The following is a 14,130-nucleotide window of genomic DNA, read 5'->3' as shown; positions in this document are numbered from 1 at the left end:
ACGAATAGATAAAAAAGCAAAAGGCATTTATTTTCTCAGAATTGATTCCTTTACAATTCTTTTTGATGTCATTTCTAATAACTACTAGATACTACTACCGCTTTGCTAATATAATTGCTAATTCAGGTGCTATAATGTCAAGTATGTATTTTACAATATTAGTCGAATGGCCCCATAGGTCTTTTGTATTTTTTAGGTTAATTAATTTAAAGATTTTTATTATATCGCTACCTGTAACATACTTAAATTTCAAATCACTGGAAGATACTGGTATGTGTAATTTAAGCATATCATGTGATGCTTTTGGAATTGATAGTCTCTTGCCGCTAGATAACCTATGAAAACAGGCCAGGTTTAATACTTTAGTGTGCGTGACAGGCTACTACGTACGAGAGCCCTGTGCATGCATAACTGTTTGTCTCCACCATTTTCCATCCGTCCGAATCTTAATCCGCTGGATTATGGTCAATGGTCAGGTTTGGCTTTGTTCGTGAACGGGTGCTACTCGTGGTGGCTGCATGATCTTGTTACCGGGAGGTCTGCTTGATGTGTTTTTTATTATTATTATTTCCTTTAAAATTAAAGTTATTATATATTTCATTTTATGAAATGCTCACATTATGCCTCTATTTATTTACGGTATGTGTGGATTGATGCATCTACTATACTCGATAACTCTTGTGTTTATAAGTATTAATTTACTTTTTTTTCTTTTTTTGACTTACTCGTGTAAGCCTTTCAGTTTTTGACATTTGAGTATATTTTGTTGCGTCACTTTGCATATATTGCAATTGAAATGATTTGTAAAACAATTAAAATGTAAATCTTGACTTAAAAGAGTGGCAATGAGTTTCTTGCTACTTCTTCTCATTAGCTCAACCCTTTACGAAGTAGCGGTAAATTCAATAAGAAACAATATTTTTATTTATTTTTTGACATTCATAAGTGTCATTATCGTGACCTACATGAATAAAGTGTTTTTTAATTTTTTGAATTTGTATGCTCTAAGTGCCATAATAAATCGGCCTTCTAATAGCTTATAACTGACCAGGAGGTATCTGCCGTATTCCTTGATGATGAACTTGCCACTCTGCAGCGTGATGGCGCTCGGCTGTGAAAACAGCGACTTCACGCAATGCGCCGCGCCCACAACCTAAGAACATTAAGTAGATTAGCATTAAAATTAGTTAATCACTTACCATAACTACATTCATGAAGAAAAATAAATTTAAAACAATATGAAAAGATTTCGTTAAATTCACAATATCATTCATAAATCGCTAGTTCGTCGCCCAGCTACTGTTAGGATGCCTCCATTGATACACTGTAATTATTAAGAATGTACTTTCTTGTCTATACTTTCCTAATTTTAGGCCGGATTTTTTAAAAGTATGAAATAATTTTGTTATTTCCAACATCTTAAGTATTCACGCCACAAGTTAGGATATCATCCTCACCATCTGGATGTGTGGCGGTCCTCCACAGTGCGGTTTTCAAGGAGCTTTCTTCTACGTACTACAAAGCTGTGGAATGAGCTTCCTTGTGCGGTGTTTCCGGGGCGATAGGACATGGGTACCTTCAAAAAAAGCGCGTACACCTTCCTTAAAGGCCGGCAACGCTCCTGTGATTCGTCTGGTGTTGCAGGAGATTGTGGGCGGCGGTGATCACTTAAAAAGAGGTGACCCGTACGCTCGTTTGTCCTCCTTTTCCATAAAAATAAAAAAAAAACCCACATTGCCCGATTTTTTAGTACTGAAAAAAATTTAAACCTTCCACTGCAAAAAAAAGACATAGCCCAGAATAATAGTGCATGTGGTATATTTTAGTTTGTGCGTACTATGGCATCGTTTTATTAAATAAACTAAAGTTTAATTGTACCCACAATTACGCTACTATTGTAGACGGTTGAGCGCTTTTTATTTACAATAATATTTGAGGCAAGCTAAGAGATGTAGTGTAATGCTAGACAGTGTTTACTATTTCTCATGAATCTTGTTAATTGTTCAAATCCGAAATTGTACAAATGAAACAAATAAAATTCTTCAGCATTCTAATATTACCCTGTAATAGATATATATAGCTTGTATAGATGAAAAAGTTGAAGCAACATGTTTAAACGTACAGCAAAAACAGAGCAGAAGCAAACAAAAAAGGCACGATGGCGCAATAGCCAAAACCATTTACGGTTTTCGAGTTATACATACATTTCTTAGGAGATTTTTAAAGTAGCAACCAGCCAATGGATATGGACAGAACACACATTAAGAGGAGCTGAGAAATGGAGCAAAGCTATAATGAATTAGTACCCTATTTACAAAAAACGAAATCACGGAAGTCTAATCGAGAAATCAAAGAAAGAGGAGAGTGGAAAAAGTTCGAAGAGACCTTTGTCTATTCAGGACAAACGGCCATTTAGATGATAAAATAAATATATTTAGAAAAACCTGTAAATGTCCCAAATAAATGCCTTTTTGTTATTGTTATAGAGTATGTAACGCTCTTGTGTTTTTCCTCACTAAACAACTATCTCTCTAACAGGAGAGTACGCAGTGACTACATACCAACAGGTAATCTGTAGATATATATGCTATAGTTTGTGGTCCTCCTTCATAAAAAGCTAGTCTAAACAAAAAGTGGGTGTATAGTTATGTATGCACACAAGAAGTTATATTTCTTTGGCCTAACGAAGAAAAAATTATTTAAATGATTTATTCCTCGTACTATTCTACGTTTATAGAAAGAAAATTTTTGTAAAAATCTTGCAAAGATGGCTTTGATAATAAATTATTAAATAATGAATACGGCTGTATGGGTTTGAACCCTTTGCCTGTCCTAATAATGATGGACGAAGAAACCAAAAAAAAAAACGAATGACACGAACGTCAGAAAATTTTAGAAACCAACTTCAACCTGTTATTTTTGCGTTACAGTGATGCGCGCGCATCTTAAAATTTCATTCTCATAATTTTTTCATACGTATATCATTCAACATATCATTTATCCTCAAGCATGATAAATCCAACAGTACATAATCATTGACTTGAGCAATGCTCATATAAATTTATTATATGGCTGTTTTCTAATCCCGATGACATACTTTGAAGATCGACTGGCGATAAAGACATTCGAATATTTAAACGTAAACAACTTGTTGAATTTTATGATTCCATTTTATGCCTGTTGACGAACGAATATTTTTAACAGTTGTTTTTTGGTCCGTCACAATTTAATTGTTGAAAACTTGTTTTTTTTTATTTTGTTGATATTGACACGTGGTTATTGAATAAAATGGGCTTAGGGAGACTAGCTAAGTGAGCATAGTTCGTTGTATTTCGTATGACGTCTTAGCCTCACTTTTTAATACATCGTTTTTTAATTTTTTTTTATGGGAACGGAGGACCAACCTTCGTGTCACCTAATGTTTAGTGATCACCGCCGCCCACACTCTCTTGCAACACCAGAGAACTCACAGGAGTGGTGCCAGTGTGTCATATCGACGGGGAATCACATTGAGAGGAATTTTACTCCCAAGTGACATTTGTTGATAGAAGACCGCCCTTGGCTATCTACCAGACCAGTTGCGTATGGAAGTAGGATATGTAAAGGCACACTGGGAAAGAGGTCGCAGAACCAGGTGATCTAAATAGTATTAGAGTTTGCACCATTTTGTTATATACATGATCAAAATAACACAAAAGATCTGAATAATAATCTTTTCAGCAGCTAATGTAGAGATTTGAACTGGGTTTAACAATTTTGTCTAGTAAGTACACTTGTCTGCTTATAGAGCAAATGATTGCGGGTTGTCTTGGAACATTTAAAAAATTTTACATTCACAAAAATCGTCACCTTTTTGCTCTTAATAGTGATTTTCATTATTATAACACTAGAAATAAGGGATTGCTTGTAACTAATTCTAGTAGGCTTCAAGATACATAATAGCTTTAAGGGTAAATGTATACACTTCTATAATAAAGTCCCAGCCACTGTTCAGGCATTATCTATAGATAAATTTAAATGTTTTATAGAAAAATTGCTCTGTCGTAAATCCTATTACTCCACTGCTGAATATCTAAATGATCGGACAGCCTGGGACTAGATTGTGATTATTTTATTGCGATAGAAATGACTGTACAATATTGTATATTTTTATTGAAAAGAGCGCAAAAAAAGAATACTGGGAGAGTTTCTTGCGCCGCATCTACTCTTTCAGAGCGCAAATTTGTTACCGAAGCGGTAGTAGTATCTAGTAGTTATTAGAAATGACATCAAAAAGAATTCTAAAGGAATCAATTTTGAGAAAATAAATGCCTATTTTGCCTTTTACATTGCATATTCATTCACATTGTTGCTATCAAGGCATTCAAAGGCAATTTTAATAAACTGATCATAGTTAATAATTTATGTATGGGAGGAATTAGTTACAAAAAAAAATGTAACAGAGTACAGTTAATTCCTTCGGGTAGGTAGAACACAAGAATTATATATTTACTGATTGCAAAATTTAAAACTTTATGTCCAATAATGGAATACCAGCTTTGCAACCATGTGGTGTTTAGTTACAACAGAAAGAGGTTCTTGAAGAATTTTCTTTCATGCACAAACTGTGAGATGAATTTTCTTTAGTCGTATATAAAAAGGTCTGTTCTGATGTGATGCTGTTGAGATGGAGCTTAATCTGGGGTAATGTCATACTATGAATGCGAATAATTATAAGACCATTGCGATTACTAGGACTAGCATATACAATATTTGACTGCTATTATAGACACAGTACCTGTCCGGCCAGTGCATGGCGTTGTGTATCTGATACCCATCCAGGATGGAAGTACAACACTGCATCGGCAGGGTCATCTTCCTCAGACACACAGAACTCTGTGTCATAGACAAACACTATCATCATTTCCCTGAAACAATCATATTCATCAAAACATATATAAGTAATTTTTTTTTTATGAAAATATGAGACAAGACTATGTTCATGGATGGATGTTCAGCTGATGGTAATTATACGACCTGCCTATTACAATGCAGAGTTGCTCAGGAATCCTGAAAAACCCAAAAATAATGAGTGGCACCACAATTGCGCTCATCACCTTGAGACATAAGATGTTAAGTCTCATTTGCCCAGTAATTTCACTAGCTAAGGCGCCCTTCAGACCAAATCACAACAATGTTTACACATTACTGCTTCAAGGCAGAAATAGTTGCCGTTGTGGTACCCATAATCGTCCCGACATCCTGTGCAAATGAGCTTCCAACGGGTGATGTGATGGATAGTGATGTATTACCAAAATATATTATTTATCTTAGTACATATTATTAAATATTGATCCAACAATTAGACTAAAAGGGTGTCATTTACTACACACATATATGCAGGTTGGACAGAAAAGTTGTATGAGAATCTGTAACACATACCAGTGTCAGCTTATATTTCTTTTTAAAATTCTGTTAAAAAGACTTCAAATTCAACCAGTTATCCCTTTAAAACTGTGGTTCTCGAAATTTAGATTCCACAATAAATCAATAATATCAACAGTTTGCCGGTTATGCTTAAACCACTCCTGCACTCCAGTATTCCTAGCCAAACTAAGAATTAGAGACCATTCTCTATGTGACTGTGGACTCGATGAGGGAAATGTAGACCATATTTTGTTCTTTAATGAAGTCTTCTTTGTACAATTTTATACCTCCTGAAGTCCCCCGCCCCACCTATGAAATGCATCCTCACCTTCGTTTTCACTCCTTTTGTAAATATATTAAACAAAATAATATTAAGTTATAACTAACACAATAAATGTTTTATATAAGTAATAATAACAGTATTTGTCCATTATATTCTAACAGCATATATATTTGTTAACAGGTATAATAAGAATATAAATCTGTTTTGATTCTTTGTACCGGTCATTACTATAATCATTTGTAAATTCGTTAAGACCAATCAAATGACACACTCTACGCTTGGTGGTCTACTGAAACATGACATTGGCGAGTTGTGGTGCCCCTTCCACAGAAGCCACTACTACAAAATAATAGACTAGACTTCAAATTGGTTTCTTCATTGGATTTAATTTGTTAGATTGATAGTAGCATTTTATTTGCTAAAATATAAATTACTGCCTGATGCCACTACTCAACCCTCAATTTAGTATTGTGCCTACAAATTGCACCATCATTAAGAATAACAGACTGTCTTCTCTTGGGTAACAATGTACTATTTATATGGTATGTATGCTCATTTGTCCTCCTATTACATTAAAAAAAAATGGGTCTTGGTATAGACAAAGATTTGAAGAATTTGCATAGGCAAATTAAAACCATTACAAATTTACAAGAAAGTCAATATTATGTACTCAAATATATTTCAATAGATACAATATATACAATTTTATAAATTTGAGACAACATATTAGTTATACTCTCTTTACCTTGTACAATAATAACATACTTATATAAATGTTTAAAAAGTTTTTTGATAAGTAGCAGCATATTTTTTTAGGTGAAGTTCGCCTTTGTTTTCTGCCAAATTATGATTTCTACTTATTGACAGTTTTTAAATTTTCAAATTAAAATCATATGAAAAATACATATTTGTTATTATATTATCAATATGTTATTAGTTAATATTATTTACATATAAACTCAATAAATATTGTATTTAAAATAAAGACATTTAAAGTTGTTTCCTTATTTTGATAAAAATAATAACTTCAAAGAATCTATAACTCTAGCAATTCGTTCAAGATGCATCTATTGAATATTAAGATAAATAGACATTAATTTAATCCTTCCTGTTATATTTTGAAAAAAAGGTTAAAGTATAAAACACAATATTATGTGAAAGTAGAAAAAATAGGTAACCAAGTATCTAGAAATATATCAATAGAAATTAAAATGCCTAAGAAGAGTAAGAAATTATTATAGAAAGCTAGCAAGGCATATTCACTACAGCGTAACTACAAATAAAATATAAACTTGTAGTTATTCTATACATTTGTAGGAATGTAAAAGTCGCGATTTGTATTCATTTGATCGTGCACATCAATTATTTCGAAATTTAATTATTATACAATTACTCACTTGGCCATTGTGGATTAAATTAGCTATGCTTCAATAAAACTACACATTAATTCACACAGTTCAACAAGTTTTTATAGGGTGAAAAATCGATCACAGTGACAAGAAGCCGCGTAGGTAATCGCGTATTAAAATTCGATTTTCAAAAATCCAATTACAAATGTACACACACACAAAACCACAAGGCACAAACTCAAACTGAAACTGATTACAGAATACAAATGAATTAGAAAATACAGTATGACATATTTATGTCAAGATGATGATATGTCAAGATGCACGTCATGTTTCGTCTTCTGTCATTTGTCAGCAGCCAAGTCACAGACGACTGAATAGTGAAAATTTCATTTTCATGGTTCAATTTAACGAATTATTGCGAACGATGCTGTTATTATTTGCTAATTTGGAAACTATTCTAGTCTAGTATATTATAATGAAATATATTTCATATTTTATATCAGCTATTAAATCATATACCTATATATCTTTTCCGGGTAGAAATACATTTTTTTTAACTAAGTAATCCATACCCAAGTTAATTAGTAAAATATCGTACATGTGAAGTCGAACAGATAAAATGCTAATAAAGTTTTGTACGGCATTCATGTCTGTTTTGTTAACTTTAATATAAAACTAAGAATAAATATAGTTGGAGAATAGTGCAGCAGACTCACATAATATTACTTCGATGATGATCCTTACAAAGGTTTTACTCAATTGACAAAATAAACACTGAAATCACACTTTAATTCATAGTATCTATTTTTAAACGCCTGAATGCTAGTTCAACTTAGAAACAATCGATACTGTTGCTCTAAATATTTTGTAAGGCTTATGTTTGTACTTGTATTATTGTGAAATCGTGTCCTATAATCTTTCTACGGTCTCTATTTTTTATAATTATTACAGGCCTTAGCCAAACTTCTCAACTCCCTGCGATAGTTTTCATTTAGTGCCACTGCGTTTTAGTCTTCCTCTTAACCTTTCCTGGGATATCGTATGCACATCGATACCTTCTTGACCATCCCGTTCATTCAAGTTGGTGATTTGTGGCCATTTATTTCGATGAATGCATTTAATTTATTCGGGTTGCGTTTCTATTTATAAATTTTAATAAATAGATATAATTTTTTATTAGAAGCTGCTAGAAACTGGTTTTTTATATGTGGTAAGCAGGACTATACGAGAATGGACGTGAATTTGATGTCGCATTTGATAACTTTATTTATTTTTGTTAACGTCCATGACAATGTCGTATTTATTAGACTTCTACCTTTTTCTCTTTCACCCCACTTTTGTGTTGTCTTTTATATTTTTAACAGACTTTTATATTTTTAACCGACTTCAAAAAAAGAGGAGGTTCTCAATTCATTGGTATTTTCCATTTTTTTTTATGTGTGTTACCTCAAAACTTTCGACTTGGTGAACCGATTTTGATAATTCTTTTTTTATTTGTAAGCTGGTGCTTCGGTGCCGTGTGGTCCCTTTGTAATTTGGTCCAAATCGGACAATGGCATCCATGAGCAAACCATAAAAGTCTTGAATTTGCTACACATACGTATAGCAAAGTGGATGATAAATTTACGAATAACACAATGTCGCGTAGTGTGGCAGAATTTCAAACTGTCTAATCAAATTGCAAAGCGCTTACGTTCATTGCTGCTTTGAAAAATTTAGTATATTTTTAGACAAATACATATTTAGACAAATTGTTAGTTAGTGTACTTCAAATTCACGAAAAACACAAAAATAAACAAAATTAACAAAAAAAACAAAAGCATCTTCTTCTTCTTCGTCTTCAAAAACACTATTCTAAAACAATAGATATAATATGCACTAAAAAGTATAAAAATAATTGCGTATTTTTATACAATCTAATTAATTAATCTGATTCTAGTTACGATTATTGTAATTTTTGGAGTCGGTGTCATCCAAGATATGCTTGTGACCACATACATAGATTTTGATGAGATGTGCATGAGTCGTGAGGAGGTGAGAGGCGAGAGTGGGTCGCGGCGGAAGGACATTAAAGGATTCCAAGATCGGTTGTTTTTTTTGTTAAAATTTTTTTTCAATTAAACTGCACAACTGATAACATAGCATGACTGGGTCTCATTACACGCTGAGTCTTAGTCCGAGTGTATTACTAATCCAGTCGTGTCTGTTTTTCATGTGTTCTTGTTCTATCCATGTATCATTTTTATTCCTTCAGTGGTTTCTGAATTTCTTTATGTTTTTTGACGCTTATATTTGGTTTTGCTTAAACTTACCTGCTAGGTATTTATCACGGGGACTGTTCCGAAAAGCTGTTCCTGCCGCCGAATTCCACCTTCGCACGAAACACCACAAATTAGGACATCAACCCCACCGTCTGGATGTACAGCGTTCCTCCACAGTGAGGATTTCAAGGAACTTTCTTCCACATACAAAGCTGTGGAATGAGCTTCCTTGTGCGGTGTTTCCGGGACGATACGAGATGGGTCCCATCAACAAAAGCGCGTACACCTTAATTAATGGCTGGTAATGCTCCTGTGATTCCTCTGGTGTTTCAAGAGAATGTGGGCGGCGGCGATCACTTAACCACCAGGTAACCCTTCAGCTTGTTTGTCCTCCTTTTCCATAAAAAAAGGTATCTGTTTTGTCAGTGTGTATTTAAGTGCTTTAGGATTTTATATTCGCTCGTATAATTTGTACTAGAATTTTCAAGAAACATAACTAGTCTTGGCCATATATAATATAACCTCAACGGAAGACAACTCAGTTCTTTTCACTTTCGGATTCTAGGTATAGAGACAAAGATTGGCTCTCGAAAATATGCTCCAATGTTTGTTCATGGAATTTTAGTCATTTTCAAGATATTTCAAAAGTGTCTTGAATATTAGCTGACGGCTTATGTCATTGCAATACCTGTTTTTGGTGTTAAATTAAAAGTTATACATTTTTTTTAAATACATCATGTTTTTAATGTGTTGGAATAATTTATTTTAGACTGGTTGTCTTTTTCGCTGCAAACTTGCTTCAGCTACATAAAATATAAATACTACGTAAAACATACATTTAAACATAATTTTGATGATTATTTATAAAAATATTAAACACAATTAAATTAAAAAATTTGTTAAACACGGTGTATATTTTCAAAGCGTTTATTATTAGCCGCAAGGTGGCATAGGAACGGCACCAGGTGTAGTGAGGCATTGTCAGTCTTAGCTAGATTATATAAATATTTAGAGCATTAATAAAAAATATATAATGGTAATGGGGACACAATATCGCCTTTTCACGGCCTGATTGGAGGATATATTTAAGCTTCTGGAGTGGTCCAATAGAGGCATAAACATCAATGGAGAATACCTGTCGCACTTGCGCTTCGCAGATGATATTCTACTGTTAGCCAGCAACGCTGAGGACACTACATTAGATCCATATACTAAGAAAGCTATAAAAGGTTCCAATGAAATTGATTTGTGAGCCGTTATTAGGGATGCTCCCTAAGTTTGGGCGATAGTGCAGGTATCGCTTCTTTCGTATGTCCACATGTTGAGACGTTTATCCATTGGGTCTTGTGTAGGTGAGAGAGCGTATCCATGACCACATTTCGCTGAAGGGCAGCGGCAGGAGCGGAAATTGATCAGCCACTTGGGTCCCTGACTCCTGCCTAGCAAGTTAATCAACTACTTAGAATGTTAAATAATAATTTAATCTTATCTAATACTGTTAAATTATGTTTACTTACTGCTAAAATAGCAGTATTGTAAATAAAATAACTTATCTATCCCTTTTTAAAATCCTGGTTGGCTTATCTAATATAGTAATTAGAAATTAATTAGTAAGATTAATCAGTTGTAACTTATATATAATACCCTTTCGTGGTCTCCACTCCAACAACTTTTTACCCCATCTTCCATCGGACTTACGACAAATATGGCCCGCCCACTTCCACTTCCTAGATACTTTAGTTTTTGCTGTCGGTTAATCCCGTTCTCTTGCGGGTTTCGGCGTTCCGAACGTAATCACGTGGAGAAATCCCTCACATAGCTCTTTCCATAGCCCTTTGGCTGACTTGTAGTCTGTGGACGAGCTGCCGCACTTGTTTGTTCCTGAACAATTCGGAAAGTTTTCCGAAAGCATCCCAACTGAATACGTCGCTTTATCTCACGTTCCTCTCCACTCCTGTCGAGACTTATAACTTGACCTAAGTAGATGTATTCGACAACACTGTCGATCCGTTGACCGTGCACGGTCACATATTCAGTTTCAGCATTACAGCACATATTTTTTGTTTTGAGGCTGTTCATTTTGGAACAACGTTAAAGTATTAAGGAATCACGGGGCGGTTAATTTAAAGTGAGTATATTTATTAGAAAAAATTAACAGAGTTAAAGGACAGAGGTCTGTCGTACATCGAAGTTAAGTAGGAACTGCCCGCTTGAGTCCCATACAATTATATCTTACTTACTACCTGAGTTCTCACCCCCGCATCAGTCATACTTTGTTCTTACACTCTCAGTACTTATAATGTACATTTTTGCCACGAGACAAAACTACACTTACGTTCCCACGCTTTCTAAAATATCTTAACTAAACATCTGTTATTTGGGAATTTTTCTCAATCCCTTTATTTACTTTTATATTCTAATTCTCCGACACGGCCATTCTGCAATCCTCTCGCTGATTTATCGACGTCAAGTCCAGCCTAGACGCCACAGCGCATAGCACACAAGTAAAGCGTTTATAAACAGCTTTCAACCTCCCACAAAGCAAAGCGTAAAAGCTTTCAGCACGTCACAGCTCTGACGTATAGCAAAGCGTTGGGGCTTTCAGCATTGCTCAGAGGCAGCACTAAAAACACGCTGCAAAGCGTTGCAGCTTTCAGCATCAACCTTTGGTCAAGACAAATGAGCCCAACCTTACTGCAAAGCGTGATGGCTTTTAGCAGGACATCAGGAAAAAGCGATAAGGCTTTCAATCCACACCCCACCACAAGCGTGGCGCTCTTAGAAGTAAACTTGGACAAAGCGACAGGCTTTCAATCCTACACCCCACCACAAGCGTGGTGTTCTTAGAAGTAAACTTAGACAAAGCGACAGGCTTTCAATCCTACACCCCATCACAAGCGTGGCGCTCTTAGAAGTAAACTTGGACAAAGCGACAGGCTTTCAATCGTACACCCCACCACAAGCGTGGTGCTCTTAGCGACAGGCTTTCAATTCTAATATGACAAAGCGTAGAAGCTTTCAATCTCAATAAAGAAAACCATATTTATTATTAATGCGAGGATAACTTTGTACTTAAACTAAGTTGCCTACCGCAACGGATGAATTAAGGCCTTATCGACATCGTATCGTACTTTATCTCTTTTTACTAGCTTGTCCATCCTATGTTTTGCTTCTCGTCTCATTTCTATTAAATCCTCTAGCTCTGCCATGAGTTAGCAATCGAATCGTGCGTTCATTTACTGCAGTCGATAACAAGTAAACCTTGGAACCTTCCTTGCTGACGCTTTTCGTCTTCATTTGATTCCACCGTTAACATATTCCAAGTTAAATAACTTCTGCCGGATATTATTTTGAAACAGTATTTCTCGAGAGCATCTTGGAAGAGCATACGTCAACTACGGAATGCTTTTCATCTGAGAACGAACATATCCTGACCTTATGATCAATTATCAACCTTCCTTTATTGTAGTTAGCTAGCACAAATCAGCAGTAAGAGACGGGACGTTATCGCGAGCCCACTATACTCACTCTGATGAAGGACCTCCGAATGGTCTGAAACTCTTTGAGATTGAAATAACGAATATTTACTAAGACCAATACTCAAAACAACAGACAGATGCCCTGGCAAAATATAGGCATGTCTATTTTTACCTTTTAATTTTTTTCAATTTACTAAACTTTACAAATTCTTTACCAAAATTCATGATTCGATGCGGCACTCAAACTTGCGCCTCTCGGGCCTAGCCCGAGCCGCACCCCATCTGAGCCAACCGTACAAGTGACGCATCGACCGACATTTTAATATGTCTTGTTCAACTTGTTCAATCCCAGAAGTGAGGGATATCATTTAACTAACTATAAATATAAAAATAGCAAACTATGAACTTAAATATAAAATCACTTGCCATGGAAATATCAGCTCACGGCGACGCACCACACTTTTTCCATAAATGTTGCACGTAACGCCGGGTAAAGCTACAGATGCAGGTGCCAGTTAGTGGCACCACTAGCCAGTGACACACAGTTATCCAGGATCCATTACACTACGTCTCCAACACACATTCCCAGTGCACAGACACTGTCCACTGTCCACCACGATATAAGCATCGCTGTGTCATGAGAATACTGCTCAAGGCCTCACGTGAAAACCTTCCCGTCTTCAAAATCACGCAACTTCAGCATGGTTGTAAATGCGTTCCCGGGCGTCAAATATCCCTGGTATCGTGTAGCAGACGTCCCAGAAAACAAGTCGAATGTTTGCGAAGGCGATCCCACCGCTGCTCTCGGAGATTTATTTGGATTTAAAATCGAGCGTCACGGTGTTGGTATCCACCATGTTGTTTTAAGTCGATCAGTGCGCACAACCGGCGCAGGCGCTAGCTTGAAGACGAATGGGACTTCTAAAGGAGCGCTCTACTGATGGACAATAATAACTAACTTCAATCACGTCACCGACATTGACGTACACAGTGACAACTTCAAACACACTTTGAAAGATGACGTTCGCCATCAGTTCAGCCCAATACACAGAGTAAAATATAATCATACTGGCCATATTACTTTTATATTCTAATTCTCCGACATATATATGAATAAACTTTTGTGAAATTAGCATGTATTTCAATTCTATTTTTAGTGAGTGACGTTGATGAGCAATCCGTCGTTTTTATGTCAATAAAGTATTTTTGACTTTGACTTTATAGGTTTTGTTTAATGTTTATTAAAAGGTGATGTTTTTATGTTTTTGCCAATAAATGATAAAGTGAAGTATCAGTACAGTCCTCTAAATTTTCTACTCCCTTGATCTAAGTTACTACCGTTGTTTGGT

General features: G+C 35.2%; 1 protein-coding gene across 2 annotated transcripts in view; it reads right to left on the bottom strand.

Moving 5' to 3' along the window:
• The window catches only part of LOC126979144 (uncharacterized), a 31,453-nt gene extending 24,187 nt beyond the window's left edge, over nucleotides 1-7,266 (bottom strand). For both annotated transcript variants that reach the window (XM_050828381.1, XM_050828390.1), the window contains exons 1-3: nucleotides 7,087-7,266; nucleotides 4,778-4,907; nucleotides 1,049-1,153 (exon numbers count right to left, since the gene is read on the bottom strand). In XM_050828381.1, the coding sequence (XP_050684338.1) occupies nucleotides 1,049-1,153; nucleotides 4,778-4,907; nucleotides 7,087-7,094 (243 nt within the window). In that variant the 5' untranslated portion in view covers nucleotides 7,095-7,266. The remainder of the gene's footprint in view (nucleotides 1-1,048; nucleotides 1,154-4,777; nucleotides 4,908-7,086) is intronic.
• Between the last annotated feature and the right edge of the window lie 6,864 nt (nucleotides 7,267-14,130).

Source organism: Leptidea sinapis, chromosome 3 (assembly GCF_905404315.1).
Source record: "Leptidea sinapis chromosome 3, ilLepSina1.1, whole genome shotgun sequence".
In the NCBI taxonomy this organism is placed as follows: Eukaryota; Metazoa; Arthropoda; class Insecta; order Lepidoptera; family Pieridae; genus Leptidea; species Leptidea sinapis.
This window is presented reverse-complemented; position numbering and strand designations above follow the sequence as displayed.